General features: G+C 34.6%; 2 protein-coding genes across 6 annotated transcripts; one reads left to right on the top strand and one right to left on the bottom strand.

Moving 5' to 3' along the window:
• Window positions 1-500: 500 nt before the first annotated feature.
• Window positions 501-21,411, bottom strand: LOC120627855 (ectonucleoside triphosphate diphosphohydrolase 5). 4 transcript variants are annotated; one of them, XM_039895954.1, is made up of 11 exons: window positions 21,104-21,411; window positions 19,377-19,500; window positions 12,394-12,537; window positions 9,310-9,398; window positions 7,258-7,427; window positions 6,193-6,284; window positions 4,851-5,004; window positions 3,368-3,517; window positions 2,255-2,427; window positions 1,033-1,196; window positions 501-687 (listed from the first exon to the last, which is right to left on the bottom strand). In XM_039895954.1, exons 1-11 carry the CDS (start codon window positions 21,125-21,127, stop codon window positions 592-594), a joined length of 1,380 nt encoding a protein of 459 aa, XP_039751888.1. In that variant the 5' UTR covers window positions 21,128-21,411; the 3' UTR covers window positions 501-591. The 4 variants fall into 4 exon arrangements, with proteins under 4 accessions (XP_039751888.1, XP_039751887.1, XP_039751889.1 ...); XM_039895953.1 differs by lacking the exon at window positions 21,104-21,411 and adding an exon at window positions 20,205-20,424; XM_039895955.1 differs by lacking the exons at window positions 19,377-19,500; window positions 21,104-21,411 and adding an exon at window positions 14,923-15,007.
• On the top strand, window positions 20,747-27,713 carry LOC120627856 (protein lethal(2)k10201). 2 transcript variants are annotated; one of them, XM_039895957.1, is made up of 5 exons: window positions 20,929-21,001; window positions 23,188-23,374; window positions 23,679-23,824; window positions 26,060-26,258; window positions 27,341-27,713. In XM_039895957.1, exons 2-5 carry the CDS (start codon window positions 23,210-23,212, stop codon window positions 27,665-27,667), a joined length of 837 nt encoding a protein of 278 aa, XP_039751891.1. In that variant the 5' UTR covers window positions 20,929-21,001; window positions 23,188-23,209; the 3' UTR covers window positions 27,668-27,713. The 2 variants fall into 2 exon arrangements, with proteins under 2 accessions (XP_039751892.1, XP_039751891.1); XM_039895958.1 differs by lacking the exon at window positions 23,188-23,374 and having other exon boundaries at window positions 20,747-21,001.

The following is a 27,713-nucleotide window of genomic DNA, read 5'->3' as shown; positions in this document are numbered from 1 at the left end:
TTGGTACAAACGATAACACCAACGTTGGAGCCGGGTTAATGTATGTCTGCTCTTGTACGTACTGATCTATCTTACACGCACTACGTTTAAAAATAACATGTTATTTAGTGCGAACTATAGTAACGTACGAAATAAGTTTGAGGAGTTCAGTTTACGAGTATTCAATTCAAAGTAGGAAAAGAATTGCGGCGACAAAATGTCTTAAAAGAACTTCAGTATAAAATTTGATACGATATCACAAAATTCTGTGTAAAAATTTGAAAAATCTTAACAGTTACTGTAAAATCCTTAATCACGTTGATACCCGAAAAATACATTTTCATTTTCTCTAATAAATTTCAGTTCAATTTATTTTCAAAAATATGGTAACAAAAGCTACGCTGCGCAGAAAACAAACAGAATAATTATTACAATTTTGTAAAACAGAGGAACGAATTAAATTGATAAATTGATAAAGATTGAGCGTTTTATATAAAAAGTAACATTATAATATCAGAAGAATCAATAATAAAATTATTTATAGCATATGAATCAAATAAATAACAATCATCATAAATTAGTGTGAATGTAATATAAATACTTTTGCCAACGCTAGGCGGCCGGTGCGGTGGTGATGCGATTCATTACTGTAGTGTAAGCAAGTCCCAGGGCCCAAGATACCTCGTGACCATCCACCTTTTTGAAGAGCTGAGAAGGAAGTTTTTTGTTTGTTATAATTTTTTTTACTACTAATTTCACAACATTTTTATATAAATTATAATTTTAAATTGTTTTAGTGCATTAGATTAATGACAAGACTGAAGTTTGTTCAGGAACTCAGACGGCTCGAAGATACCTTCCGTTGTCTTAGTCGTTATCACTTGTGGTTAAGAAATTTTTTTTTTCATTCATTAATTTTTTCATTCTTTCAGTCATTCGTTCATTCGTTCATCATTTATTAACTCCTGCAGTAAAGTGATCGACGAAACCCACGGATGGTCCACGTTTGACGCTGAACACTTTGTTTTATATATGAAACGTAAAAGAACTTACCGATATACGCTCGTTATCACGTATCTTGTACGCGTCCTGCAGTAGTGTGACGACGTAGACAAGATCGACGCATGCCCACGGCTGATCAACGTTTGACGCTGAGCAGGCTTTGATGGCACTTGCGCGATACTGGGACACGGAGACAGTGCCGCCTTTCATTACGTCTGAAATATAAAAAAAAAAACTTTTAGTTCGCAATGTCTTTTTTTAATTCTTAACTACAAGTTAACCCTTGACTGCAATACTACGCATAATGGGTTTCTACCCAACATAGTACTGAAACGCTTAATCGCTTAGCGGCACGACTTTGTCGGTAGGGTGATAACTAGCCTCAGCCGAAGCCTCTCACCCGATCAGAGAAAATTGAGAAATTAATTCTCAAATTACCCTCAAATTTCACGCCGCGGATCGATCCCGGGACCTCCCAATTAAAACCACAGCGCCACCGCTGCTACAATTTGAGCTTTTAAAAACTTTGCACTTTAACGACAGTCGAAAACAACTACGATTGCGTACTTCCAAATTCATATTTATGCTAATGCTATCATCTAGAATCTAGATCATAATATAGCAAATTGCCTACTGTTAGTATTGACCTAATATCAGCTTATTATCCTTGTAATATGCACACTTTACCACAAAAATATAAAAAAATAACCCTTTTTTTCAACAAGGACAAATTATTAATTCCATTATCTTCACTGACATTTGTTATGCTTTAAATAATCAAAATTTCGTAAAAATATTGTCGTACCTCACCGCCATGCCAAAAATGCCGCCATTATGGTTTGGTACGTCAAGCTAGTCAAAGCCCGCCATTTTTTTTGAAAAGTATAAAAATATTTTGTTGTACCAATATTGTTTTATTTGCGTATCCATTACAGTCAAAAGTCATCAATTCCCGTATCGTTCTATATAAAAGCTATTTTTTTCCTATCTCATCTGACGGTGAGTAAACCTGTTAGGAGTATAGCCATAAACCCATACGCCTAAAGGGTTACTGATGAATTTAATAAACCAACCTTATTTTTAGATGGTAGATTGACTTTTTTAAGTGCCATCTTTATCCATAGGCAAGAGTAGGAAAATTATTATATTATTTCGTGTTACTAAATTCAATTTGGCATCTAAACATGTTGGATTAGATTATTTATTAACCTCGGGCGTTAGAAATCTTTCGATAGATTGCAGATAAAAATAGACATTAAAAATACCGTCTTACCAATGATTCCAGCATCGGCTGCTACATCGTAGAAATAGCTCATAGCGGCCACGGCACCCCGTGGGGCAGTTTTTGGTTCCCAATCCAACGTCTTCAGTACGTAGCGTTTGACCAAATCGTGACAACGCGCGTACACTACGTCCCTCTTCATACTACTCGGACGAGGTGCTCCGCTGAAATGCAATGATGGCGGTGCAAAAGAAATCATCAAAAAGAATGATTCGAGTAATGAATGATTACGTGTTGTGTAATGCAAAGAAAAATTATATCACCTGTAACATTTGCTTAAATATATATAAAGTAAGGACCATATAGATGTTCGGTTTTTAGGGTTGGTATCCGCTACAAAATTAATTCTCTTAAATCGGTTTCGACTGAAGATAATCTCTTTTATAGCAGATATAAAGGTCCCACGACACAGGGAATCCTAGTGTTGAAATCACAGGCTTTATGTGTTTGTTTGAATTAAATGAAAAAAATAAAACATGTTTTTTTTTTAAAGTGTTAACCCTGGCTTGTAAGATTGCATGTCATGTTTTTTTTTTTCAGTTAGGGCAATAAAATCTGCATGGTTCTAAATAAAATAACTGTGTTTTATAATTGAAAACTGTACGCAGACGAAGTCGCGAACAACCGCTAGTAAATAATGATATCTCATACAATATAAGTCAATAAAAGATTATATTATACTAGCTGTTGCCCGCGACTTCGTCTGCGTTTGATTTTGTTTTTAAAGTATTCAGTATCGCTAAGCCTTAAATGAGTATAGTAGTATATATATATAACATGTGACTGTCAATTAATTATAGACAAAAAATTTGCAATAAAATAAAATTGCGACTATAATTAAAGATCTAAGCTATCCTATCTCTTAAGTCGGACCAGACTGCTCACGGAGTGCCAATTTAATTTAAAATCGGTTAAGTAGTTTAAGAGTCCATCGCGGACAAACATCGTGACAGGAGATTTATATATATTAAGATAATATAATATTATACTGACTTATCAAGAAAGGAAGCCAATATTATCGATATTGATAAGTAAAAGGTTTCAAATCAAAACATGTCTTAATTACAATTATCTATTGGTTATCTAGAGTAATAATACACTTACCTTATCACATATTGCTTGTTGGCATACGTCCATTTCTCATTTTGCACAATAGGATCAACGCATACGGACTTAAACTCGCCCGTGCTGTTATCACTCGCTTCAAGGCTAAACGTACCGAATCGAGCTGCCAGTAGACCTAATTTTAAATAGCTGAAAAGAAAATAATTACATTCTTCATAATTTACATCTTAGAAACCTACAAATAACATATAAGTACATCTTTCGATAAGCTGACAGGAGAATATTTAATTAAATTATATATGTATTTGTATCTTTAAATTTTGGTATTTATGAATATCTATCAACACTCTTTTCTCTTGCTGTAAGTCCTATCTACAAAGATTGCATGTAAGAGATTGCTTGCAGCAATAAGGCCGCCTTTGCATGTCTACATTGTGTACTGTATATTCCTTACTGTTCTTTTCCTGTATGTTATACGTGCAATAAAGTGTTTCTTCTTCTTCTTACATACTCAAAGTTCCGGCCTTTGGCAAGGACGTGTTCCTTAGTTCGTGCTTTTGGCCTAAGGACATAGCCTACCGTCGCTGTAAGGAAGCGACACTAATGCCGGGGTTTTCACTAAACCTAGGCCGCGCCTAAATCGAATGCCTATGATTTAGAGAATGTCTATAAAAAAAAAATCCTGTGCAATTTATTCACCCACAGCAGAAATGTAACTTCTAAAAAGTAGCCAACGAGATATTGAGGTGGATGTAGAGTATCAGGACTATTACTAGAATAGGTAAAATGTATAATGTTTTCTATCTCACTCTGTCCTATACATTTATGTGTTTGTCTCAATGGACTTATTTTTTCGTTTCATCGAGTTTGAAATCACAACGATTCTAAAGAAGTTTCACTTCAAAAACGATTCACCATGTCTTAGGTGATAACTATTGGTGAACGGTTGATGAATGCTTCGGATTAGACATTGTCTTGTAGGTCGTTAGTGAAAACGGGCACAAAACAAATTTCTTAGATTTAGTTTTATTATATTTATATATAGTGTCTTAAGGTTATTATTTTTAGAGTGGAATGGTTGTATCTTTATAATTATTATCGTAGTGTTCCGGTGCGATGTCGCGTAGAAACCAATTAGGGGTATGACTACCAAACTCCCTAACAGGTTAGCCCGCTATCTTAGACTGCATCATCACTCTTACCAGGTGAGATTGCAGTCAAGGGCTAACTTGTAGTGGAGCAAAAAAAATATGTGTTCTTAATATGGGCCTAATTGCCTGAAGCAAATAAATAAATATAAATAAAAGTCACTATAACCCCGGTTAGCCCGCTACCATCTTCGACTACATCATCACTTCCCACCAGGTGAGATTGCAGTCAAGGGCAAACTTGTAGTGGAATAAAATAGTAAAAAAAAAATTATGTGTTCTTAATACATGTATAGGCCTATTTGCCTGAAGGTCATTATGAACCCATTACAACGCACTTGTCTTCTCTCAGTATTAGAAGGGTAGAAACTTACCTGTGGGTGTAAATGGTAATGTTTTCACCCGCCGGCACTATATACTGATCTATGGGCGGAAACAGTTTCGTATCTTCCTCCTCCAACTGGTAAGTGATTTGAGTGGAACCGCCACCCAAATCCAAAGCTGCCATTGTCTCTACACCCATCAAGTCTGTAATTAAGATAAAGTTTTTTTTTTTTGAGGTTATACTTCTTTTGGCGCGTTAGGGAAAAATGATGAGAGTACATTTTTACGATGCGCGCGCACACCGTCACGAAAAACCGACACACTGAAGTTAGCTATAGTCAACAATTTTGTTTTTCTTTAAAAGGTTTGACACTGTACACTATGAATTGTCAAAGTCTGCGGGCTCATTCCGGTGATTTCATTTATTCAATTGTACAAACAAAAATCTCAAATTTTAATTATAAAACTTGGTTTTCCGATAATGCGATAACTAGATAATGCGTTATAATAAATCTTTCAATGTATTAAATACCTTTTTCTATTTTTAGAGTAGGTTTTTTCTACAAACGCTTCTATTTTTATCCTGTTACGCCTAAGAAGTATAACTTCTATCACGTGTACATAAATAAATACACACACGTTTTTTGTTATTGGGTAAGGTTGGGTCAGTGGGTAATATTAACATAGTCATTTAAGTTGTATTACTAACAAATGGGACTTAGTTGTTTTAATAAACAGATTTATTATTGTTATTTGACTTAGTGGTGAATGAAACCATAGTGAGGAAACCCGTGTGCTTGGGAGTTTATAGTAATGTTATCAAAGGAGTGTGAAGTCTACTTATCAGCACTTGGCTAGTGTTAAAGTGACCCGTGCCCTGAAGAAGGCCGGCCGGTAATGAAGATTTAATTGTTTTAAACTTTCCAATACAAGAAAATATCAAATATGTATTTATTTTGACCACCAATCGTATTTAACCTGATTAAATTGTTTTTAACTCTTAATAGGAGAAAATATCTAATATGTATTTATTTTTACCACAACTCGAACATTTTCACGAATTTAACCTTTCCCCGAGAGAATCACATTAACCAACCACAATTGATTCTATAATATTTGGTTAATAAGTAATTTTAATATAAATAAATACTTTTGCGTAGTTAGAGTCTTAAGTGTAATAGTCAAATGTAAAATAAACTTGTGATATAACGTACAGAACGCACGCAAATTGCACTCCAGAACGTGCCATTTGCGTGAACCACGCTCCATGTATAACATCAAAAAATGTACACAGTTAAAACAATAGCTTCGTCGTTACACTATCGTGTGTCAAATATATTCTATTCTTATATCCCCTTACAAAAAATATAAAGTGACTATAGGTTTACTTACTGTGTAACAGATTAACTGTGTACCAAATAAAGATGCCCTCGTCGGACCCTTTCATAATCTCCACGCTATTTTCGCCGACGTCATATCCCAACCTGAAAAATAAAAAAATAAATACAGTGCATTTTGGTTTGATTCCAGAGAGACGTTTTTATTCCATTTATAAATATATATCAGTGACAACCGCTTTTCTGTGGCATCTCATAATAACTAAGCACAAATTTTATTTCCAGAACTTGAATGGACGTTTTATTATTACAGAAGACTTTTGCTTTCTATGATAAATACCTGTATATATTTTTTTTAAATTAAAGCAGATAATAATTATTGGCGCGACTGTGGGATTGATTTTACAATTATTCGAAATCATAATAAGACGGCAAATTGTAAAGTACTTTACCTTACGTCAAATATTCACATCTACCAAAACCCATAGATGAATGAATGAATGAATGAATACACTTTTATTGTACACCACATAAAAATAACAAATTATAAGTAAAAATGTAACAAAAAGTATACAATTTGGCGGCCTTATCGCTACATAGCGATCTCTTCCAGGCAACCAAAGGCGTCAAAAACAGCTCAAGGAGAGAGGTAGGTGGTGCATTTAAATAAAAATGCATAAACCTATACATACAAATATAATATATACATATAACAAACTTACAATAAAATATATAGATAGTGATAATAATTAATATATACCTATATAACTATATAGGTATATATTAATAATAAGATATGCATATAACTAAAATAAATAAATAACTGCATTTTTTCTCTTAATACTTTTTTTTACTTTAATAATACTATTTACTTTCCATAGGTCCATCAGCAAGGATAGCATGCGCGCCACGACATATCTATGTCTATCAATTATGTCGCGGCGCGCATGCTAACCCTAACCTGCATGGTCGTAGATTAAATCTTGTATGCAACTGTAGGTAATTAGTCATTACGCAACAGTTGCATAAATAACTGTTTTTTAAATTTAAGATAAATCTATCTACTACGCTACGTGAAAATGAACAATAGTGTCCTCCGCATTAAAAAAAAGTTACTCACTGTGTTATCGCTTTGGCAACAGTGTTTATGAGCATGTTTGCTTTATCTTCTGGCAAAAGCCGCAGACCAGCTGTGGCTCGCACGATCAGTGGTGTCGAACGTTTCTTCTTAGCATCGATAGGAATGTGATCCTCTGAACTCCTCACTAAATGCAATATTGTTTCCGCACCCTATAACGTACATAAAATAAATAAATATACTACGACAATACACACATCGCCATCTTGCCCCAAAGTAAGCGTAGCTTGTGTTATGGGTACTAAGGTAACTAATGAAATTTTTTATGAATAACATACATAAATACTTAGAATATACATATAAACACCCAGACACTGAAAAAAATCATGCTCATCACACAGACATTTTCCAGTAGTGGGAATCGAAACAACGGCCTTTGCAAACTGCGCAAATCGGCCGTCTAAAATAAATTTATTTGTTTATAAATAAATAGCTGTTGCCCGCGACTTTGTCTGCGTTTGATTTTATTTTTTGATTTCATGAGTTTTTTAGACTCACAACTAAATAGTTGTGAGTCTAAAAAATTTAAAGTATTCAGCATCGCTAAGCCTTAAATGAAAGGTTTGCTGCTGTCCGCTGAGGAGTTATGTCCTCTATCTGCAACCACATTCAGATCTAAACAAAGTTTGGGCAAAATTAAACACATATTATAACCTCTATAGTACAAAAATAATTATTAAAATCGGTTATAATTTGTCGGAGTTATGGTGTGAAATCGTCAAACACTTTCATCCCCTCTCCCAAAGGAACCGAGCTTAATGTCGGGATAAAAAGTATCCTATATTACTTCTAACACTTCCAAGAATATTTGTCCAAAGTTTCATGAGGATCGGTTAAGTAGTTTTCGCGTGAAAGCGTAATAAACAAACTTACATTGACATTTATAATATTAGTAGGAATAGGGATAAACAAATAAACTTATTTTATCTATATGAGGCTAACACCTATGGTTGATGGACACAGCGTGACACTTTATAGGAATTGTTTTTGTATTTCCTGCAAAGTGTTGCTCTGTCTACAGACAACGGCCTTTGACTCATCAGGTCGGCCATTTGCTTTGCCCTCCAATTGTTACTATATAGAAAACTTCGCACGTTTTAGCTATCTATCGCTAGTATTTTCAGCTGTTTAACGTGACCTAGACGCGTTTTTTGAACTTTTAAAAATCTAGCCAGGGCCGTTTGTTTGCCCGGAATAAATAGTATCTTATGTCCGAATCCAAAATGCTAGATCTCTGCAAGATATCGCCGTGATTGGTTTAGCTGTGAAGCCGTGCATAGGTAACAAGGGTTTTTTTTAATTCCCACGAAGGCGTTGCTCTGTTGTTATTCCGGGATAGAAAAGGTATCCTATGTCCAGCTCCAGTACGCAAGTTATGTATGTGCCAAAACTCATCAAGATCGGTGTTGTGATTGAGCCGAACAAATGTTACCTAACATATAAACCAATAAACGAACAGGTTGACTTTAGCATTTATTGTATTTATTAATGCCCACTGCGGGAAACAAGTCTTCGCTCGCAGATCAAAGAGGGATATAGACCAACCACGCTGCTCCAAAGCGGGTTAGTGGGCTTTATTATTACAATGTAAGAGTTATTTGAAAGTTGGTTTCTAATTTTCACCATCTATTTGTGCCCTAATCTTAAGGTTGCCTGGCAGAGATACTAAGCGATAAGGCCGCCTTTTGTATCCTACTGTATTCTTTGTGTTTCTATTTTTCTTTATTTTGAAGGTAGTTAAGTGGTGTACAAATATAGAGTATAAATGAAATAATTTAAACTAAATTATTATAAAGTTAAAATAATAACCGAGACCGAATTCAGCACACATTCTTTGGTGCACGAGAAGCTCCATGAAATTTCTAGTCTTAGATCCGTGCTTACTAGAATTTCTTGACAGAAAATCCAAGTACCTAACCGTTTTTGACCCAACCCAGGAATGGAACCCTAGACCTCATGGACCGTAGTCTAATATGCTAACCACTGGACCAAAGAGGCAGTTAACACGGACCAAAGAAACAGGGGAATACATACTTTTTCCGGATCATCCACGTACGACGATAGACCCGGTTTCGTTTCTTCAAAATATTCATCTACTAGATCCAGGCTCGCCTGGCCAAATACTGAAAAGTAAACATTCATACACATTTTTATTTATTTATAAAATAAACACGCAATTATTGTGTTACAAGAGTGCTACAAAAACCACTGTCGGTTTCGGAAGGTAAAATAGACGTATAGTTAAACAAGAGGATCGGGTATTATTTATTTATTTATTAGTAATCCAACAGCGTTACAAACAATTTTGGTTAAGGGTTTATCTTATTAGTAAAATAAGGCCAAATCTAGATTACATATATAAAGCAATAGGTACAAGTACAAAATATACAAAATATACAAAATAATCAGTTACGATATTCACAACAACATGAATGAGTGTGAGTGGGTGTGAGTGTATTATAATAGTAATAATTGACAGACCAACACTCAGGGCATACAAAGAAATGTCTTGTATAAGAAACTGTGTAAATTAGTTACAATAAATAACTTAATTATTCCCTAAATTATAAAAATATTGTATTTACTTGAATTTCAATAAAGGATATTGTTTCAAATACGTGTTCTATTTTTAAATATTATAGATATATTTTAATGGCTCTGTAAAAGTGATATTTAATTGATAAACTAAATAATATGATTTATAAATATTATTTACACAATAACATCATACTTTGATGATTTGTAATAAAATAGTAAGATTATTGACAGCTGTCAATAATCTTACACATTCAACGATATAAAAAGGCGGAGCTCGAATGTAAGGCGATCATTTGTGTTTCAAATTTGGAAGTGAAATAAACGTCTATTGCAAGCGTCGTGTTCTACCGTTATTTTCTAATACTTGCGACGTGCCGCCCTTTGACCTTTAACCTGCGGCGCTTAAGCCCTCAATTACACCGGTAACTACGCCCTTCAGACCGGAGCACAGCATTGCTACAATGCTGCTTGGCGGCAGAAATAAGCTTGGCGAAAGTACTTCATCGGACGAGCTCTGTCACAAAAAGCTCTTTTGAGATACGACTATTAAAGAGACATTTAACGCCTTACAAATAAATGTGACAACGTCGCAATAAGAAATAATTTTACGCTCAGACATTCGAAAGGAGCTGCCAGTTTAAATGCGTAACTATTATGACGTTACGCCACATTCTTTTTTTTTTTATTATTCCATTGCCAGTCAGCCCTTGACTTGAATCTCACCGGGTCAGTAATGATACAGTCTAGGATGTTGACGGGCTAACCTGTTCGGGGGTATGGTTATATGATGACACGTTTTATCGGTAGGGTGGTAACCAGCAATGACCAGGGTCTTTTCAACAGAGCTCATCGCTGCCCTATATTTTATTTTATGTTTTTATTTGTGTATATTTTGTTTATGTATTCGTATGTAGTTATTTGAAAGGTTTATAAAAAATTTACAATAATTATAGAAGATTAAATGTTTTCTTAAAAATAAAAAACAACTGAAAACAAACACTAACATTAAACGTTTTGCTGTAGTTTTACTTTATAGGTTCCAAAGTTACCTTAAAATATCTAAAGTACTGTATAGCGCAAAAACAGATTTAAAAAAGATTATAAACGGGAAGAAAAAAAATAAGTAAGTTTAAGGCCTTGTTTTTTATAACCTTAGAAGCGTGATGCCGAAAAAACGCAACAAGAAAAATACACTTTGTTAAAAGATTCGCTAAACGTTTAGTTCATCAACTTCAATCAAATTATCAAAAAAATGATCAAATCACTAGCGCATTAATAAAATTATACTAAAATAAATTATCAACGCGAAGGTGTTCATTTATTTATTTTAAAACATATTCCAAAGGTCCGTTGTTATAAATAGGATTTAATTTTTATTCTTTTGTATTATAATACACAATTGTATAATTGATACATTTTATTACTCAAATAGCCCTGCCTACTTATCGAAGCAATCACACGTAATACGATTTTGCTCAATGTAATGATTTAAACTATACATTCGATAATTCGATAAATAAAAGTTGAAGCTACGCCTATAAATAACGCGAGAATACCATCGATCTACTAATCGTTTTATAGAAGAAAACTTAGTGGTTTTTATAACCAAATATATCTTTTACTCGATATTTTTACCAAAAAAAATAAAAAGCCAAGTCACTTTTCGCCTTTTTAACTTTATCTGTAAGTACAAAAGATCATAATATCCGACCGTTACTCCGATGCTAGACTCTGTTATACTGAGTGAAAAAAGGTCAAACAAACAATGTATTAATTATAGTTTCTACTTCTACAACACGAGATAATTTGAAAATGTAGTGGTACCAGCTATGAAGCCTTATTTGTTTTTTTTTCTTCATTTTATTTTACTATAACTATATTTTGAATGAAATCACATCTGTTCTAAGATGGTAGGCGGAAGAACCTATCGAGGGGTATGGCAGTTAAGTTTAACTAATGGCTTTCAAATCGGCATAACACCGGAACGTTAAATAGCGAGGCAATCAGGTGTCGGTAGGGCAGTTACGAGCCACAGCCGCAGCCTCCCACCAGATCAGACCAAAGAAAATTAACAAATTATAAATCCCCCTGCTAAGGCTCAAACCTGGGACATCCCATTTATAAGACCACAGCTCTTACCACTGCGCCATGGAGGTGGTGTAGAATGATATCGTGAGTTTACTGTCTCGAATGAGAGAACTACTCATCATCATAGAAACCCATTACCAGCCCACTACAGGGCACGGGTCTCCTCCCACAATGAGAAGGGGTTAAGGCCGTAGTCCACCACGCTGGCTTAGTGCCGATTGGTGGACTTCACACACCTTTGAGAACATTATGGAGAACTCTCAGCTATGCAGGTTTCCTCACGATGTTTTCCTTCACTGTTGAAGCAAGGGATATTTTAATTGCCTAAAACGCACATAACTTAGAAAAGTTTGAAGTGCGTGCTTGGATTCGAACAAGACACCCCGAAAATGAAGTCGAAGTCCTGCCCAATGGGCTATCACCTCTTCCAAGAGGTGTCGACTACTCAGATTGAAAAACAAAGCTTAGAAATTATTTGTGTAAAGAACCAACCTGTGAACGGCACTCTAAACTTATACGCCAAAACTCTTGTCCCGGAGGAGCCAGCGTCAATAACGACTGCATGGTGGTATACGCTCTCGTACCCCAAACTCTTGGCCAGCCCATCGAACCACTGTGTCTGGCCCGCGAAAAGCCCTGAAAAAAACAAATCTTTCATTAGCACTAACTTTAATTAATAAGCAATAATTCCACGACGGACAAATCTGTGTAGCACCGGATATTTTGGGTTGTCGAAGATTCGGACTCATAAGATTCGGAATCATTTAAGTTTAAAAGTTTTATACTAAAGGTGGCGGGCAAGATCGATCTTTGCTGTGCGTATAGAAAGGAGGAAGCGTCAAAATTTCAATATAGAATATGAGGATTAAAGGATTTAGGCGAAGAACTTTTCGCAGTACAACTAATTCCTCCTTCCTCCTTTTCCTTAATCGATAGAAGACACAGATGGATTTAATTATAAATGTCTTTATGGTTATAAACAATGGGCACAAAGGTAGAATCGTATGTTATAAACACGTACAAATTAAGTCATAAATATGAAACAAATACATCCTACGTTCAAACGCAACTATAGCCGAGTGATAAGTGACATCAGTTTATAAGTAATTGTTCAATACGTTTAAGATATACCAGTATACAAAACGTAAGTAAAGTAACGTTACACGTGTTTAAACATAAATATCGAATTCTTATTGAGAACATAAAATGTATAATTTTATTGTACCTATTTTGCGAAAATTTATTGTTCGACATACCGGGATAATTCACATATTTTGACGACGACCTATACATCGCGTAGTGATAGGTCCTTTACCTTTAAGCTGTGTGAATGTGGTGACTGATGCTTGAACTAGGTAGAACCTGTATCTCAAGCCACCAGGCCCTTTCGTCAGGATAAATTATACAAGGATAAAGGATAAAATTGGTTGAGGTCATGATGATGATGATGATGATGATGATGATATTGGGGCCACTTCGGAGATGACCCTTTAATAAAAAAACACAACCCGTCCATAATTAAAGGATTTCCTTTAATTTCTTCTGTAACCATCACGTCCATCAGGCCCTAACTTGGTAACTCTTTTAAAGCGATAAGAGAACTTAAAAAATTGGTGAACAATTGACTAAAAGATCAGTGAGCAACATTAAAAAAGTTCCTAAACAAAATAGAACTTTTCCTTTTCTGAATCCATATAAAAATAAAAATAAAGTTTCTAAGCTCAAATGTGAAAAAAGTACCTACCTTATTAGAAAAACATATAATGAGCTAAATTACATATATAAATCTAATGAATAATATGTATCTACACTTCCACGTTCTTAGCCCATCAATGATCATAACCGTATTACGTTATTACTTATATGCTAATAAATACAGATGACCTTATCTAATGTTAATATAATTAATTATTGTTTACTAACCCAATGTTTCTCTATCTATGCATCGCCTTTAGTCTTTTCCTAATACAAATTGTATAAATTGTCTTTTCCAAATATATAAAACCAAATAACAGTTTTTTTTTTTTTTTAAGTATTGTAAAATTATCGCCTATGAACAGAGCAACACGTCTTATGGTATACCAGGCACACGTTCTACAACGTGCGGCCCTTTGTCCAACAATCTGAGGCGTAGGTATTACTATTAAGCCTAAATAAGGTAGTATTTCTGCGGACTAGCTCTGTTACAAAAATCTCCATTACTACAGTTACCGGTAGACCACATCATCTGAACTCTATCGGTATCAGATGCCTTTTACGATGTCTAGAAATAAAAAAATAATTGTTCTTTCTGACTGTATAATATACCGGGATACCGGGTGATTCAAACTTTCAAAGTCATACACGACAAAGTAGCTAAGGTAAACGTCATATTTCTGGCTTCAAATAGGCGATTAAAGAAAGCAATAAACTTTTTTATCGATGATTTGTTGAGAAATTTAAAATTTTTTTCCTTTGTAAATACGTAAATGTGACTTCGAGAGTGTCACTACTGAGGCAAAAAACCATTAATGCAGTAAATATTTTTCAGAGTTTGGGTGAAGCGATGCCAAGGATAGGCTCCCAAAATCAGTGGTGCTAATAGGAAATTTAAATTCAAGTCATGCAGAATTTCAGATCGGATAATTTCGGGCAGTTCTTAGGCGACATATACTAAAGAGCGTAGTCTGATTTTGCTTAGCTAAAGATAGTTTTAATATAAGTCAGATTTATGTCGGTATTTGTCAAGCCTAAGCCATTATATCCCCACAAACAATGAACTTAACAGTCAGCCAATTGTTGTGACCACTTTTAAACTATCAGGAACAGTCCGATTACAAATCGTTGAATTTTCGCCCATAAGTCTCAAACAACCGACTCAACTATAACCAAAGCATTTATACTTTTGCAACGGTAATAACTAATCAAACAAATCAAACATTAAACTTACAAACTATAAAAATTTCGAGCAAATCGATAATCTTTTCACAATAGCAAAATTATATATACCTACTCGCACATTATATAAACTAAACTAGCTACCTGTAAGTAATAGCGGTAAAGTACGCACGATAGTTCCGTTTGTCATTTTTCACACTCTGCAAATACTTGGGCACACGAGTATCTGCAATCGCAAATACACACTTGTGACACTAGTCGGCACTGTCGAGTATTTTGAACGTTTTCGTTGTGAGATGACGCTGTAAACTTGTCTAGATCAAGGATGGTGAACCTTTGGCGTGCGGTGAAATAATTGGCAAGCATTACAATAAGTTCTTCGTAAATAAAACCTTGTGAACGCGACTTTGTCTGCGTTAATATCGATAGTAATAAAGCTTTAATGTTAACAAGTTGCGGACAGCAGATCAGAATACAGATGTCACCAGTCCTCTCCTTGCTAAGGTTGTGGTACGAGTTGACTAAAGGAATACAACGGAGAACGAACAGCAGCGTGCTCTGTGCTACTTCTACCGTCTACTGCGATCATCAACCCGTCTGCCCAGCGCGAAGCGTGTAGATTATAGGCAATCCCTCTCATCGGGATAGACCTTTAGTCCAGCAGTGGTCTGTTATATTGATGATAATGTTAAAAATTACTCAATTTTCCTTTATAATTAGCGATGATGATGATTTTTTTTTTTATTATTAATATATTGATGAAGCGCGCTTGCCTAGAAGATGCCCATTCACTCTTGATTTGAAGGTACCCAGATTATAGGTATCGGGATGACGGAAGATTGGAGGGCATTCCAGGCCTTTGCGTTGCGAATCAGAAAGGAAGAAGCAAAACGATTCGTATGATGACGAATACAAAACAAAAAAAAGGTAAAAATAATAGTTAAACTCTTATATGGGCAACGTTGGAAAGTTACTAAATAGGGCTACGTAAGTCAAATCTAAAGCGTGTGTTTACACAGGGTTACCAGCGCAAGCAATTCGGACTGTTAACCCTGTGAGGAATCTGCCTTGCAATGGGCATTGTTTATCTTGACTATTATTTTAAAGGTTCTATGATTTGTATACAGTAAGTACGTCTAACTTGTTAAACGAAAGGAAGTTGCTTTTACTCAGTTTACGAAAGAGAACAATAGTTAAAGATTTATTTTCTTTTCAGGACATTAATGAAAACTAAAATTATTATTAAAAAGTTCACAATCTCTGGATTTGTATCAGTACGTTATAGTTTGCTGCTTATAAATGAAATTACTCGTATTCGCCAAACTCGAAACACGTTCCCATAATAATATATTGTAAGTAGCAAAGGGTTGACCTATACCTACCTGATAAAACCTATACAAAGTATGAAATTTACATTTAATTAAACATCAATTATACTAGATTGAAAATATTATCATATTATTCTAATATTATAAGTTTATTCTTATAAAATCGGACCTCAGGTCTGCTTACCACCAGACCAACGAGACAATGAAGAACTAGTATTAATACAATAAAGCTTAAAAGATTGTATGTATGAACTATGGAGGGTAGAGGTAAGGAGAGTCATCTTATATGGGAGAAAAGTTGAAAAAGTGTCCAGTTGTTGCGCTAAATAACAGTTCAAAAATCCTTTACAATGGCGCTGGTGGATGCACAGTGTATGGTATGAATGTAGCAATCGTAGATGAATTGAAGTATGCCGAGTTAAAAAAATTTATGTCATTATCGACTAAAGTAGTTAATTATTGAGAATTTCAACAACTTACGTTGTACAAAATATTGTGGTAAATATAACCTTACTTCCTTGTATCTCCATACTTCCTTGTTTATTTTTCAAGCCTACTTTAACAATATTTATATTTGGCGCTTCTTTTAAGAGTTACCCTGATGCAAATGTGGCGCCATCCTAATTTAATACATTTTGACGACACTTTTTCATATACACAGATGACTCTCCTTACCTCTACCCTCCATAGTATGAACGAACGATTGTATGAACGAACGAACAATACCAGCTCAATTTGCAAAAATTCTAACCATCGTGAGGTAGCCCGTTAATTGAGGAAGTCCGTAGGCTATATATTTAATTCCTGAATATAATTTATACATAATTTAATTTGATCACTAAACTTGATAAACCAGTTAAATAAGATAATAACCAAACTTCCCGGTCGTGGGTTTGATTGTGTGTTGAACATTGATGTTTTTCAGTGTCTGGGTGTTTATCTGTATATTATAAGTATTTATGTGAATTATATTCATAAAATAATATTCATCACCTATCTTAATACCCATAACACAAGCTACGCTTACTTTGGTCGTATTGTCGTAGTATATTTATTTATTTATTTTAGAGTCGCAAAATTAAGTCCAATATGCACACTCGAAATTAATAAACAAATTTAATCAAACTAATCTGAAATCCTCAGATTGAATTTATTAGAGCTGTCATTTCCTAAGGATAATACTACTAAATTAAATCTGCCATCCGAAGATCTAGGATTAGATTGATTATATTAAGTTCGGGCATCAGCCGGTTCCTCGTTATTTCAGAACACCCATAACTTTTTAACCTTTTTTTGTTGTATTTGAAACTTGAAAGGATATAATTTTGGCTACCCGAATTTCTATTTAAGTTTTGTCCAATGGAAATTTAATCAAAATTGGTTCAGGAGTTAGATTTAAATTAAAACACTTAACTGGAATAAATATCGATCCAAGTTTAGAAAATTACGTATTTTCTTAAAAATAAAAATATGAACCAAAAAAAAATTTAATCAGCAGGCTAACTAAGGATCCGTTCTGTTTGTTATTTTCTGTGTCAATAAAAATAATGCAGCCTATTTAACTATAGGTTAAATCTATCAGTTAAGGATTCAAATAGTAAGTTACTATTCTAGTATACTTTTTTAATCCTTTTATAAAATCTAAGTATTTTGTTACCCGCGCATTTAAAATTCCACAGGACCCCAGAAACAATTTCAAAGGATAAAATACATTTCATAACTATTTCTAAATGCAAAATTTTACCAAGATAAGTTAAGCGGTCAAATCTTTTGTATTTAATCAAGCGGGAAACATTTACTTGCTGCTTTTCCGCGAAAAATTTATTCTATGACCATCTCCAAGAAGCAAGGTACATGTTTACCAAATTTCATCAAGATCGGTCCAACAGTTGAGCCGAACGTAGGTAACAAACAAACTTACAAACAAACAAATATATACTTTCGCATTCACAATATCTAGTACAAATTGTAATATAATATATACACAATTGCCAATGGGTTTAAAAACGACGTAGAAAATTTATTTATATGTGGAAATGCGTAGATGCAATAAGGGATTCGAAAATCTACACGCAAAACACCGCAACAATGTGTCACGTATCGGACGCGTACGTGCGTGTTGTTTTGTTAGTCATTAACTAATCTTATAAGTTATTACAAACAATAAAAGTTTTGGCACTTTCTCATTCGATAAGCTGGACTGGACTTAGTTTGTTGTTAGCTTCTTAGACCAGGCTTTTGGATCCTAGCTTTAGTTTTAAGTTAACTAAAATAGTTATCACCATCATGAATAAAGAGTTTATGAATTTGAATTTTGAATATGAATTTGATCCGCGAACTTGTGCACTTTAGGTTTGTTTCACTAGGTTTGCTTGTAACTTAGATTTAATTACGAAGATATAAAACACGTGTTTTTTTTTTTCATTTTATGACACTCGTGCTATATGATAAGTATCATATATGCGATGTGAGGCAAGAATAGGTAAACTTATCATAAAAAGTTATTAAATTTATATCTTTTACTTGAGTAACAATTCATCATTTGCGAAATTATCGAAAAAGATGTGAGCCATCACGGGAAGCCTGGCAGATGTGAAACATCGAAATTATTTTGGACAAGTAATAGGCATAAAAGTACAGATTATGACAGGAACTAAATATGACATGATAAGAAATACAATACAACAATTTTTGTCCAGAAAATTTTGACAGTTTATTTAATATAAATTTATTTTCTTCATACTACACAATAATTTTGCGCATGGCACCGCGGCGCCATGTCTAACGCGCTATTACGCCAATATTCCGGTTTAACATCCGCCTATAGATTTAGTTTCACATCAATAATCCCAGGCCTTCAGGATTCAGGCCCGCCTCCCAATGGATAAAGCTAACTGGATTGTAGAGCCCTGTTAGGTACCACTGTTGAGCGTGCTATATAGGTCGCTTTAGGTACCAAGTAGTGAAGGGCACAAAAATAAATAAATGCTAGAAACAATTTCAAACGAAAAATAAAATTAAAATGATGCCTATTGTGAGGCACCTGTTGTGAGTTAAAATCCTATGACAATTTAGGTGACTAAGATGGAGTATCAGATTGTCAGAAGAAAGGGTAGACAAAAGACTATCTATGGTTCAAACTGACAAAAGACTATCTTTTGTCAGTTTGAACCATATTTGTAGGACTGCAAAAATAAAAACTTATACCTAATGATAATTAATAATCATTAAGTAACATTGAGTTATTGATAATATTTAGCAAAATCTTACCCAAAAAATATGTAGCACATAATGCAAGAACAAGCAGCAAAATAAATATTTTCTTTAGTCTTCGCGGTTGCTTTAGGGATCTGCTCCTTACGCTGATATGTGACGTTGAGGTATCATCTTTTAACTGAAAATAATAAAAGTTATACAATTTTGCTTAGTAACATTGCTGTCGAGAAAACAAAATAAATAAAAAAAAACCAACTTGAGACTAAAAGTCAGAATGGGATTATAATATTAATAAATATCTTTTAGATCTTTTGTAGTTGCCCCTGATTGTTATATCCTCTTCTTAGCTTTTATATTAAAGGCAAAATAACCTTATTTTAAATAGGCCAATACCAGAAGATTCATTTACTTTCTTTCCAACCTGTCACATTCACACAGCAAATGCTTCCTAGGTTCAACTTCCTCATTTCAGGCCCTACAGCTCCTGTAAGGCTCGCAAAAATTCATCATGTTCATAAGAGTTTTATTTTGTATTATTTCCTATGGCTGTTTATAGCCCCTTCATAGCATGCATTTAATGTTATTTGTGAATACCAATGTTTCTTTATGGTACTCAAAATTTGTTTCAAAATGAATGTTTACTTACGAAAAACAAGAGAACATACAATACATTTCATTTAATGCCTTGACACTTTTTTCCGGCGATAACCTCGGCCTTTATTTTTTACTATAAATTACCTGGCTATGTATAATATGGTAGGAATTGAGTACAATTAAAATAATAAAACGCCCAAAAATATATTACGGTTGCTTTACCAAAGTTGTACACAATGTAAACAATATAGAATCTGATCTACTAATTTAAATTTCAGGAAAACTCACCTCTAAATATCTGTAGGTATTGAATTTTCCCATATCGGGCTAAATTGTACATCACAACCTTAACAGTTATATATATTATTTGTGCACTCTAAACTATTGTTGCTCATTTTCAGACCGCAATAGCAATTAGTTTCTCAAAAACTTGAAAAACCTAGCGAAAAACAATTTATTTTGTAAAACCTCGTCACACTAGTTGACTTTATAGAGTTTTAGAATTTTAGGTTTACTGTCACACAGTTGACAGTTAGTCCTAGTCCTGTCATTACTATTGACACCTCTGAACCATAGACACACGGGCTGCAACAGTGATGCGACTTAAGCGAACATAATCGTGTTCGAGTAAAAAAGATGGTAATATTAAGTCGAGTAAAATATACGAGTAGGCAGGCAATACGTTTTCTAAAATTCAACAAAAATTGGCCTTTAGAATCTCGGTTCACTTTGTTGCACAGAGTTTATTAATAGTACTGTAATGAAATAAAATAATATGTCTTCACAGAAAATATTTTATTATTAATCTGTTAGTTTCCCAATATCTGCCAAAAAGGTTATTTTTTATTTTAAGCTTTACTAAGTTTTAAGGAGCATAAAAGGCAACAAAAACTTATACAAAAACACAACGTAAATCCAGGATGCAACACATTACTGTACGAATAATTGTAAAATCGTATAACCTATGTTCCTGATAATTTAGTAATTGTGTGTCTATTTTCCAAATTCTTAACATAATCAGCCTTTAATCGAATCTACTCTTTCAGTAGATGAGCTTTTTGAAGGTTAGCTACGACTACTCTTTGGTAAGTTAGCCTAAGATATCACTTTACTTTAGAGTTATTATAGGTACCTAGTTAGTATTGTGAACGGCGTTTGCCGCATAGCGCTATTCATTTTATTATTACCTTTCTATGGCGTAATTCACTCATCTTTAACTTTTTGTTTAAAACAATTAAGAAGGTAAAGTTCACATTCACTTCACAAACACACTATGATAGGCGAAGTGCACACAATACAAAGTCTTGTAAAACACAGTACTTCTTTCTTTAAATCTTGTAAATTGTGGATCGTTCATTAAATTAAAACAAAAAAAACGACAGACACCGGACACAACAGAGGAGATAAAGTAGCTTAAACTGAATGATAAACTTATTTTATTTTGTATTGTTGCAATAAGTACATAACTATGTGCCTATATTATAGCGATATAGAGATACTATAATGACATTGCAACTATATATGAGATTATACGAAGTATATAATGACTAGGGTTGTGACTAGTGATCGATTATCGATATTCATACTTTTATATTTGTAAGATAATAATAAAATTGTAAATCAGGAAATCCAGGCTTAGGAATTCGCGGTCATCCGCTTAAATCACCTTAAGCACATCCGATGTAATATTATGTGTGTGCGAGTATGTATTCCGGTGACCTTATAACGTATAAAATCATGGAACTGAATTTGAGGGACTGCTGGAGATACGAGGATTTCTTCTAATTTCAGGACAAATCAAAATTTTATAGCGGACGAAGTCGCGGGCACGACCTAGTTTACATATTAAATTTATATATAGCTTATAATTGAATATAAGTACTAAAAAATATACTTCAACTTAACCTTTATAAAAAATGTGTGACAAAGAAAAGAAAAAACTACATACATAAAACAGTGATAAGAGGACACGGAGGGAGGAAAAACTGTTTACGCCGATAGGAAGGATGTCACTTTTTAAAATGAAACTCTTTGACCAATCTCTTAAACGACGGTCTAGTTTTTTTGATCGACTCTCGCAAGTTGTTTCACAGCCCCACTGCTTCAAGAGTAAAAGAGCCTGACATATAACTAGTCTTGTAAGCAGACACCAACAACAGCAAACTAATAAAGTATAGCAGGCTGGGATCACAAACTGTAGCCTTCCACTTAAATCTGCTCTTTAGGTACATAGGTGTTAGTGGATCATTTAAAACCAACGTTAAAGTACTTTGTTGCCTGCGACCTCTTATCGGGAGCCCCTTGAGCTGAGACCGGTCTTGCGAACATTAACCATATTTGCAAAAGTTGAGGATGAGCCGCTGCTGCGAGAGCGGCCAACAATGATCTCTTGACATTTCGACGCGAGCTAATGGCTTGATCCAAGCTGTTAACTTCCGCTTGTGTTAAAAGCTGCATGTCATCGGCGCGGCGTATAGGTTGTATTGACAGCTGAGAATAGAGGTAATGGAGTTAATAAACAGGGAAAAAGTAAATCGCACCAGTTCAGAATTAACCTGACCGAGGCATATTGACTGTCGTCGCCTTGGAAGATAAGAAGACGATAAGAAGAGGTATACATATATTTTGTGATTCATTTAACATGTTATTATGTAACCATTACAACTTATTTTGGTAGATACATTACTAAATGAAGTGTTACAATATCGCAACACAGTTTACAACCGACTTCAAGGAGGAGGTTCTATTTCCTAGGTTCATAGAGCGTTCTCACTTCTCTATGTAGTTAAAAAAACACGAAGTAGTATTTAATGTAAAGTAGTAGGTAGGTTCTACGAAAAAGGATGAGCTTTGTACCTATACCGATTTTTTTTAAATAACTTTCTTACAAATATCTATGTATGTGTGAGTGTTTTATCTAACTTCAATTGATAGCACCATTTGTGACATACAGTAGAAATATATTCCGACGTATGCCACGTTTTTTTTCCGTAGGTAAAATACTCTGAAGTGGTACAATTACAATCCAATGTCCTTAAGATCAGCTCAAAAGTAAGTGGCCATTGCTAACAAATAGGGAGTTTTATTTTCTCACGGTGTATTCCTTCACCGTTAAATCAGTGTTATTTTATTGTTTTAAGCGCCAATTACTAAGAAGGTTACAGGTGCGTGCTGAAGTTCGAACTGGGCACTAGTGAAGCCAAATCCTAACCACTAGGCTATCACCGCCTTTTTTTCGAGAAGATATTTTAATTGAAGTATCATTTTTTAGAAGCGCTAAAGGACTAGTAAATATGACTTCCGCTGCCATTCGGGAGACGTTCGGCGTTCGGTCACGTAACTCTAACTTTTCGGAGTTATGTGCGTTTTTCACTTTAACGGTAACGGAAAACAACGTTACGAAACCTGCATGCATGCCTTCTCATTCCAAGAACAGACCCGTGTCCTGTAATGTGCTGGTAATTATGATGATGAACATTTTACCCGGCTAAGTTTATTATGGGCTTCTTCTTAGCCCAGGGCGCGTTTGGAACCCTCGTAGCTTTAGTTCAAAGGTTACGAATATGGTTATCTCCATCATCTATCTCACTATCGTGTAATTCTCATGTAATGTCCGCATCAAAAGTGCCACCTATGGGACTACTTAGGATATAACGATATTTTGACTTTGACTTAGATTTATAATAAATGAAGAACTTAATCGAAAACCTTTTTATATTAAATTAAATTACTCACGTAAATTAATTCGATTTGAATTTGCAGAAAATGGATACGATGGATATACTCAGCGTACTCAAAAAGTATGGCGTCGGACGGCGGAAACTGGCTGACGAATTATTCAGTAGCGATCAACCGCCACCCAGACTTGGCATTTATGATGAGGATGAAGAAAATCCATGTCACACAGTGTAAGTAGTCTTTTTCTTTGATAAAGCTTTATCCATAGGCTCCGAATTCCAGCATTATCTTGAACACTTTGACCAGTCTTGAATATCTGACTCTTTGAGGGTATTCGCTTCTAAATTGCTAGCGCTCTTCAAAACGGCCACGAGCCGGGTACAATGTATCTACGTGTTTAGATACACTATCTAAAAATAAATAAAAAATTGTGATCGAAGCGGATAGCGGAAGCGGAAGCCCGAAGCGGAAGCCAGTCTTAGATACTTCCGAAGCGGTGACCGGTGACCTACCGTGCCTAACCGAAAAAAATCTTAATCAATAATTTTTTTTTTTATATTTTGCACGTCAAATGTTGTTAAGTTGGAATTTTTCATTTATTATCTACAAAATGGGCATGTCTCTAAAATACATTTAATTAAACCTTTTGGTGCATTTTTCTATCTAACCTTCCAGAGCGCATTTTGTTGTTCTATTTTTGTTTAAAGAATCGAAAGAACGCCATCTATTAGCCATCTAGTAGTGTAGAAAATCTCCACTATAAGAACCCCGTAGTTTGTGTCCTCTAGCACTATCCCCCGATGTCGTTGAGTCCTGGGGCTCTTCTCATGGCGAGCTTTCGCGCTCGCCCCACTCCACGGTGACGCCGTAGCAACCCCTAGGTGGTTATCGGCAAGTGTCCATCCGAAAATCGAAAATCGTCTTCTAGCACAGTTAAGATTATAGCAGCAGGGCGTCGCGATATTAGTAGTACAAGCGGGGGTAGGAATTCGACATCACTTTCGGAGTGCCGAGTTTAAATCCCAGAACGCACCTCTAACTGTTCTAAGTTATGTGCCTTTTAATTACTAAAATATCACTTGCTTCAACGGTGAAGTAAAACGTGAGGAAACCTGCATGCCTGAGAGTTCTCCATAATGTTTTCAAAGGCGTGTGGAGTCCACCAATCCGCACTGGCGCAACGTTGTGGACTACGACCTTAACCCCTTCTCATTGTGGGAGGAGACCCGTGCCCTGTAGTGGGCGGTAATGGTTTGATATGATGATGATGAGATTATAGAAAAATGTTTGTCCTGAAATTTTAAAAAAGTAACTCTATAAAGACTTTCATTTATGGTGTAGTTAATAGAACCTAGGAGTATAGTAGGAGCAAATTATTAAAATTGCCACAGAAATTCAAATAACCGGTTCAAAAACTCACTATATTCACTATCTTCGCCCGATATTTAGATCTAGATTGTAGATCACCCTACATTAGGTACTGTTAATATTTTTGATAAGATCGCTATCAAGGGACACGCAACTTACGCAACTAATTTCATCGCGTATTAATTTTACAAATGCATGTCAGTAGGTATAAGGTAGGTCGATACAGCATCAGTAACTACTGGGCAAACTAAGATACACAGATTTAATTCGACTTATCACGCGTGGCGGGTTACTATTGTTATCGTATCATAGAGAATATAGAGTAGGCCTGTAATTAAAATAAACCTGATTCGAAAAAAATAAACAGAGGATCTGCATTCTGTGAAATCTGAAATGAATTTATGTATGTTGGTGCACATTCTATTGTAAAGCAACTCATACCTAAAAAGAGATCTACAAACATACTATTGGACATGTCATAAGATACGATGGTGCTAATTTTATTGTGTCTAGAGACTGCACAAAATTGACATATTAAAATGGTGCAATCCTTCTCCAGGGGGCACAGTGTGAATAGGACTGCACTCATTTTAAACAATTCTGTTGTATAGATATCATAACTAAACTGAGTAATTGACAGGTCTGAAAGTAGTGTCAACCCATGTCACTTTGTGAACAAGGATAGAATATTTTAGACTTGTCAATTTAGTTCCGTTTAGAGATTTGTGTACCGACAACATAATTGGTAGAGGTACCGATTTAGTTTAGTTAGGTTTTTGTGTATTTAGAAGAAGAACCAATTTACACCTGAATCTACTTTTGAATGAATGAATGAAGTTGCCTGGAAGATATCGCTTTAGTGATAAGACCGCCTTTGCACGCTCTATTTTCTTTTTATTTTTTTAAGTTTCTTCTGTATTTGTGTTTAATTTATATAAAATGTGTGTGCAATAAAGACTTAAAACAAACAAACAAACAATTAGGCGGCCTTATCGCTACATAGCGATCTACTTTTAATAATTATTAAGTTTTAAAACCCATATAGGGTAATTTAATAATTTAATAAAAAATAAAGATTAGTTTTTATTCAATTGCAGTACTTTAACACAATGCACAGTTCCGGGATGCAATTTCACCGCGGATACCATACTGCACTTCGAGAATCACTACAACTCTACGCATAGATATTCGTGTGCCAAGTGCAAGAAAGTGTTACCTTCACCACATCTTCTAGACCTTCATATACAGGAGCAACACGATTCCTTCTTCGCTGTTATGGCAGTTAAGAAACCTTCTGTAAGAATGCTTATATATCTAAATCAACTTATTTACGCTCTACTGCTGGGAACTGGTCTCCAGCAGAAACAGTGGCGTGCACTTCATACATGCACAAAAGCACTTCCTACCCTAAAATTGATATATAACTCGTATAGGAGGAGGATTTTTACCGTTTTATGCAATTTTCCTGCCGTATGCATACACTAGTAAGAAACCCAGTGCACGCCACTGAGCAGAAATATAATTAGACTATTAGAGATAATATCTGGAAGCCGCTAATTCCCAAAATTGTAATCCAGAAAAATCCAATAGGTAACTAACAATGCTTATGGGCCCCAGCCCGGCAATCGAGGCATTAAGACGTAACGAAATAATAAATATCTAATAACGCGTTAATATCGTCGAAACATTTTTTTTTTATCAACTATATAATCATTTATTGAAGCTTGCTTGTTTTTATTCAAATATATAATCGATTGACGGCCGATTGGCGCAGTTTGCAGCGACCCTGCTTTCTGAGTCCTAGACCGTTGGTTCGATTCCCACTACTGGAAAATGTTTGTGTGATGAGCATGAATGTATTTCAGTGTCTGGATGTTTATATGTATATTCTAAGTATTTATGTATAGTATTTATAAAAATGGTCATCAGTTATCTTAACACCCATAACACAAGCTACGCTTACCTTGGGGCTAGATGGCGATGTGGGTAAAAAAAAAATTCGTTGTAAAAAAAAAATCGGAATTACATAAATAAACACACACAATAATAATTACAAACTAACATTAAACATTTGTTTTGTTTTGGTAGAAATAATTAATCTTAAAAATGTTATCCCTCTTTTTACGTTATTCTTCCAATAGTTACTAAAGAGGAAGCTCTCGAAATAGTGCCGTAAAATTTTATTAATTTTAGTCTAGTAGTTAATAACTAAGTAGGTAGGGTACAACAAGAAATCAAAATGTTTAATAATATTAATCAATTGTTTAATAAAATTTGATTTCTTATTATATGGAAGCGCCTGCTCTCAATATAAGGTCAACGTTAAATGAAAAAAGCCGAATATAGCATCTTAAAAAACCATTATGTTTTTATTACAGTATTGCTGTTACATAGAAGAATGTAAAGAGAAGTTTATGAACGCAGAGGACAGATTGAACCACTGTGTTAAGATACACAAATTACCTAAAGACTTCAGATTTGATTACAAGCCAAAGCAAAAGACGAAGAAAAAAAAATCGCAGCCGAAAATGGAGACTGATCAAACTGGCACTATTCATAAGGAACAGAAATTCAATTTTACTAACAGTAGACAAAAGGGATTTAGTTATAGTGGAAAGAAATTTACTAAAGAACAAGAATCATCGGCCTCTGTTGATATGGATGCTATAATGACAGATCTGAAGGACAATTTACCGCATTGTTAATTTGTTTATTTTCTATTGTCCCCTGATGTTATTTTGTAAAATCAAA

Source organism: Pararge aegeria, chromosome 12, assembly GCF_905163445.1.
Source record: "Pararge aegeria chromosome 12, ilParAegt1.1, whole genome shotgun sequence".
Taxonomy (NCBI): domain Eukaryota; kingdom Metazoa; phylum Arthropoda; class Insecta; order Lepidoptera; family Nymphalidae; genus Pararge; species Pararge aegeria.
The sequence above is the reverse complement of the archived record's forward strand: the minus strand, read 5'-3'. Positions and strand labels throughout refer to the sequence as shown.

Bases quoted from the DNA above. Each gene is read 5' to 3' on its own strand.
- LOC120627855 (XM_039895953.1), bottom strand. From the start codon at position 20,237: ATGGGAAAATTCAATACCTACAGATATTTAGAG. The intron at 5,005-6,192 runs GTAAGTAAACCT...TCTTAATTACAG, and splicing joins CACAGTTAATCTGTTACACA to ACTTGATGGGTGTAGAGACA. The intron at 3,518-4,850 runs GTAAGTTTCTAC...TTTTCTTTTCAG, and splicing joins ATTACCATTTACACCCACAG to CTATTTAAAATTAGGTCTAC.
- LOC120627856 (XM_039895957.1), top strand. From the start codon at position 23,210: ATGACTTCCGCTGCCATTCGGGAGACGTTCGGCGTTCGGTCACGTAAC. The intron at 23,375-23,678 runs GTAATTATGATG...TTGAATTTGCAG, and splicing joins CCGTGTCCTGTAATGTGCTG to AAAATGGATACGATGGATAT. The intron at 23,825-26,059 runs GTAAGTAGTCTT...ATTCAATTGCAG, and splicing joins GAAAATCCATGTCACACAGT to TACTTTAACACAATGCACAG.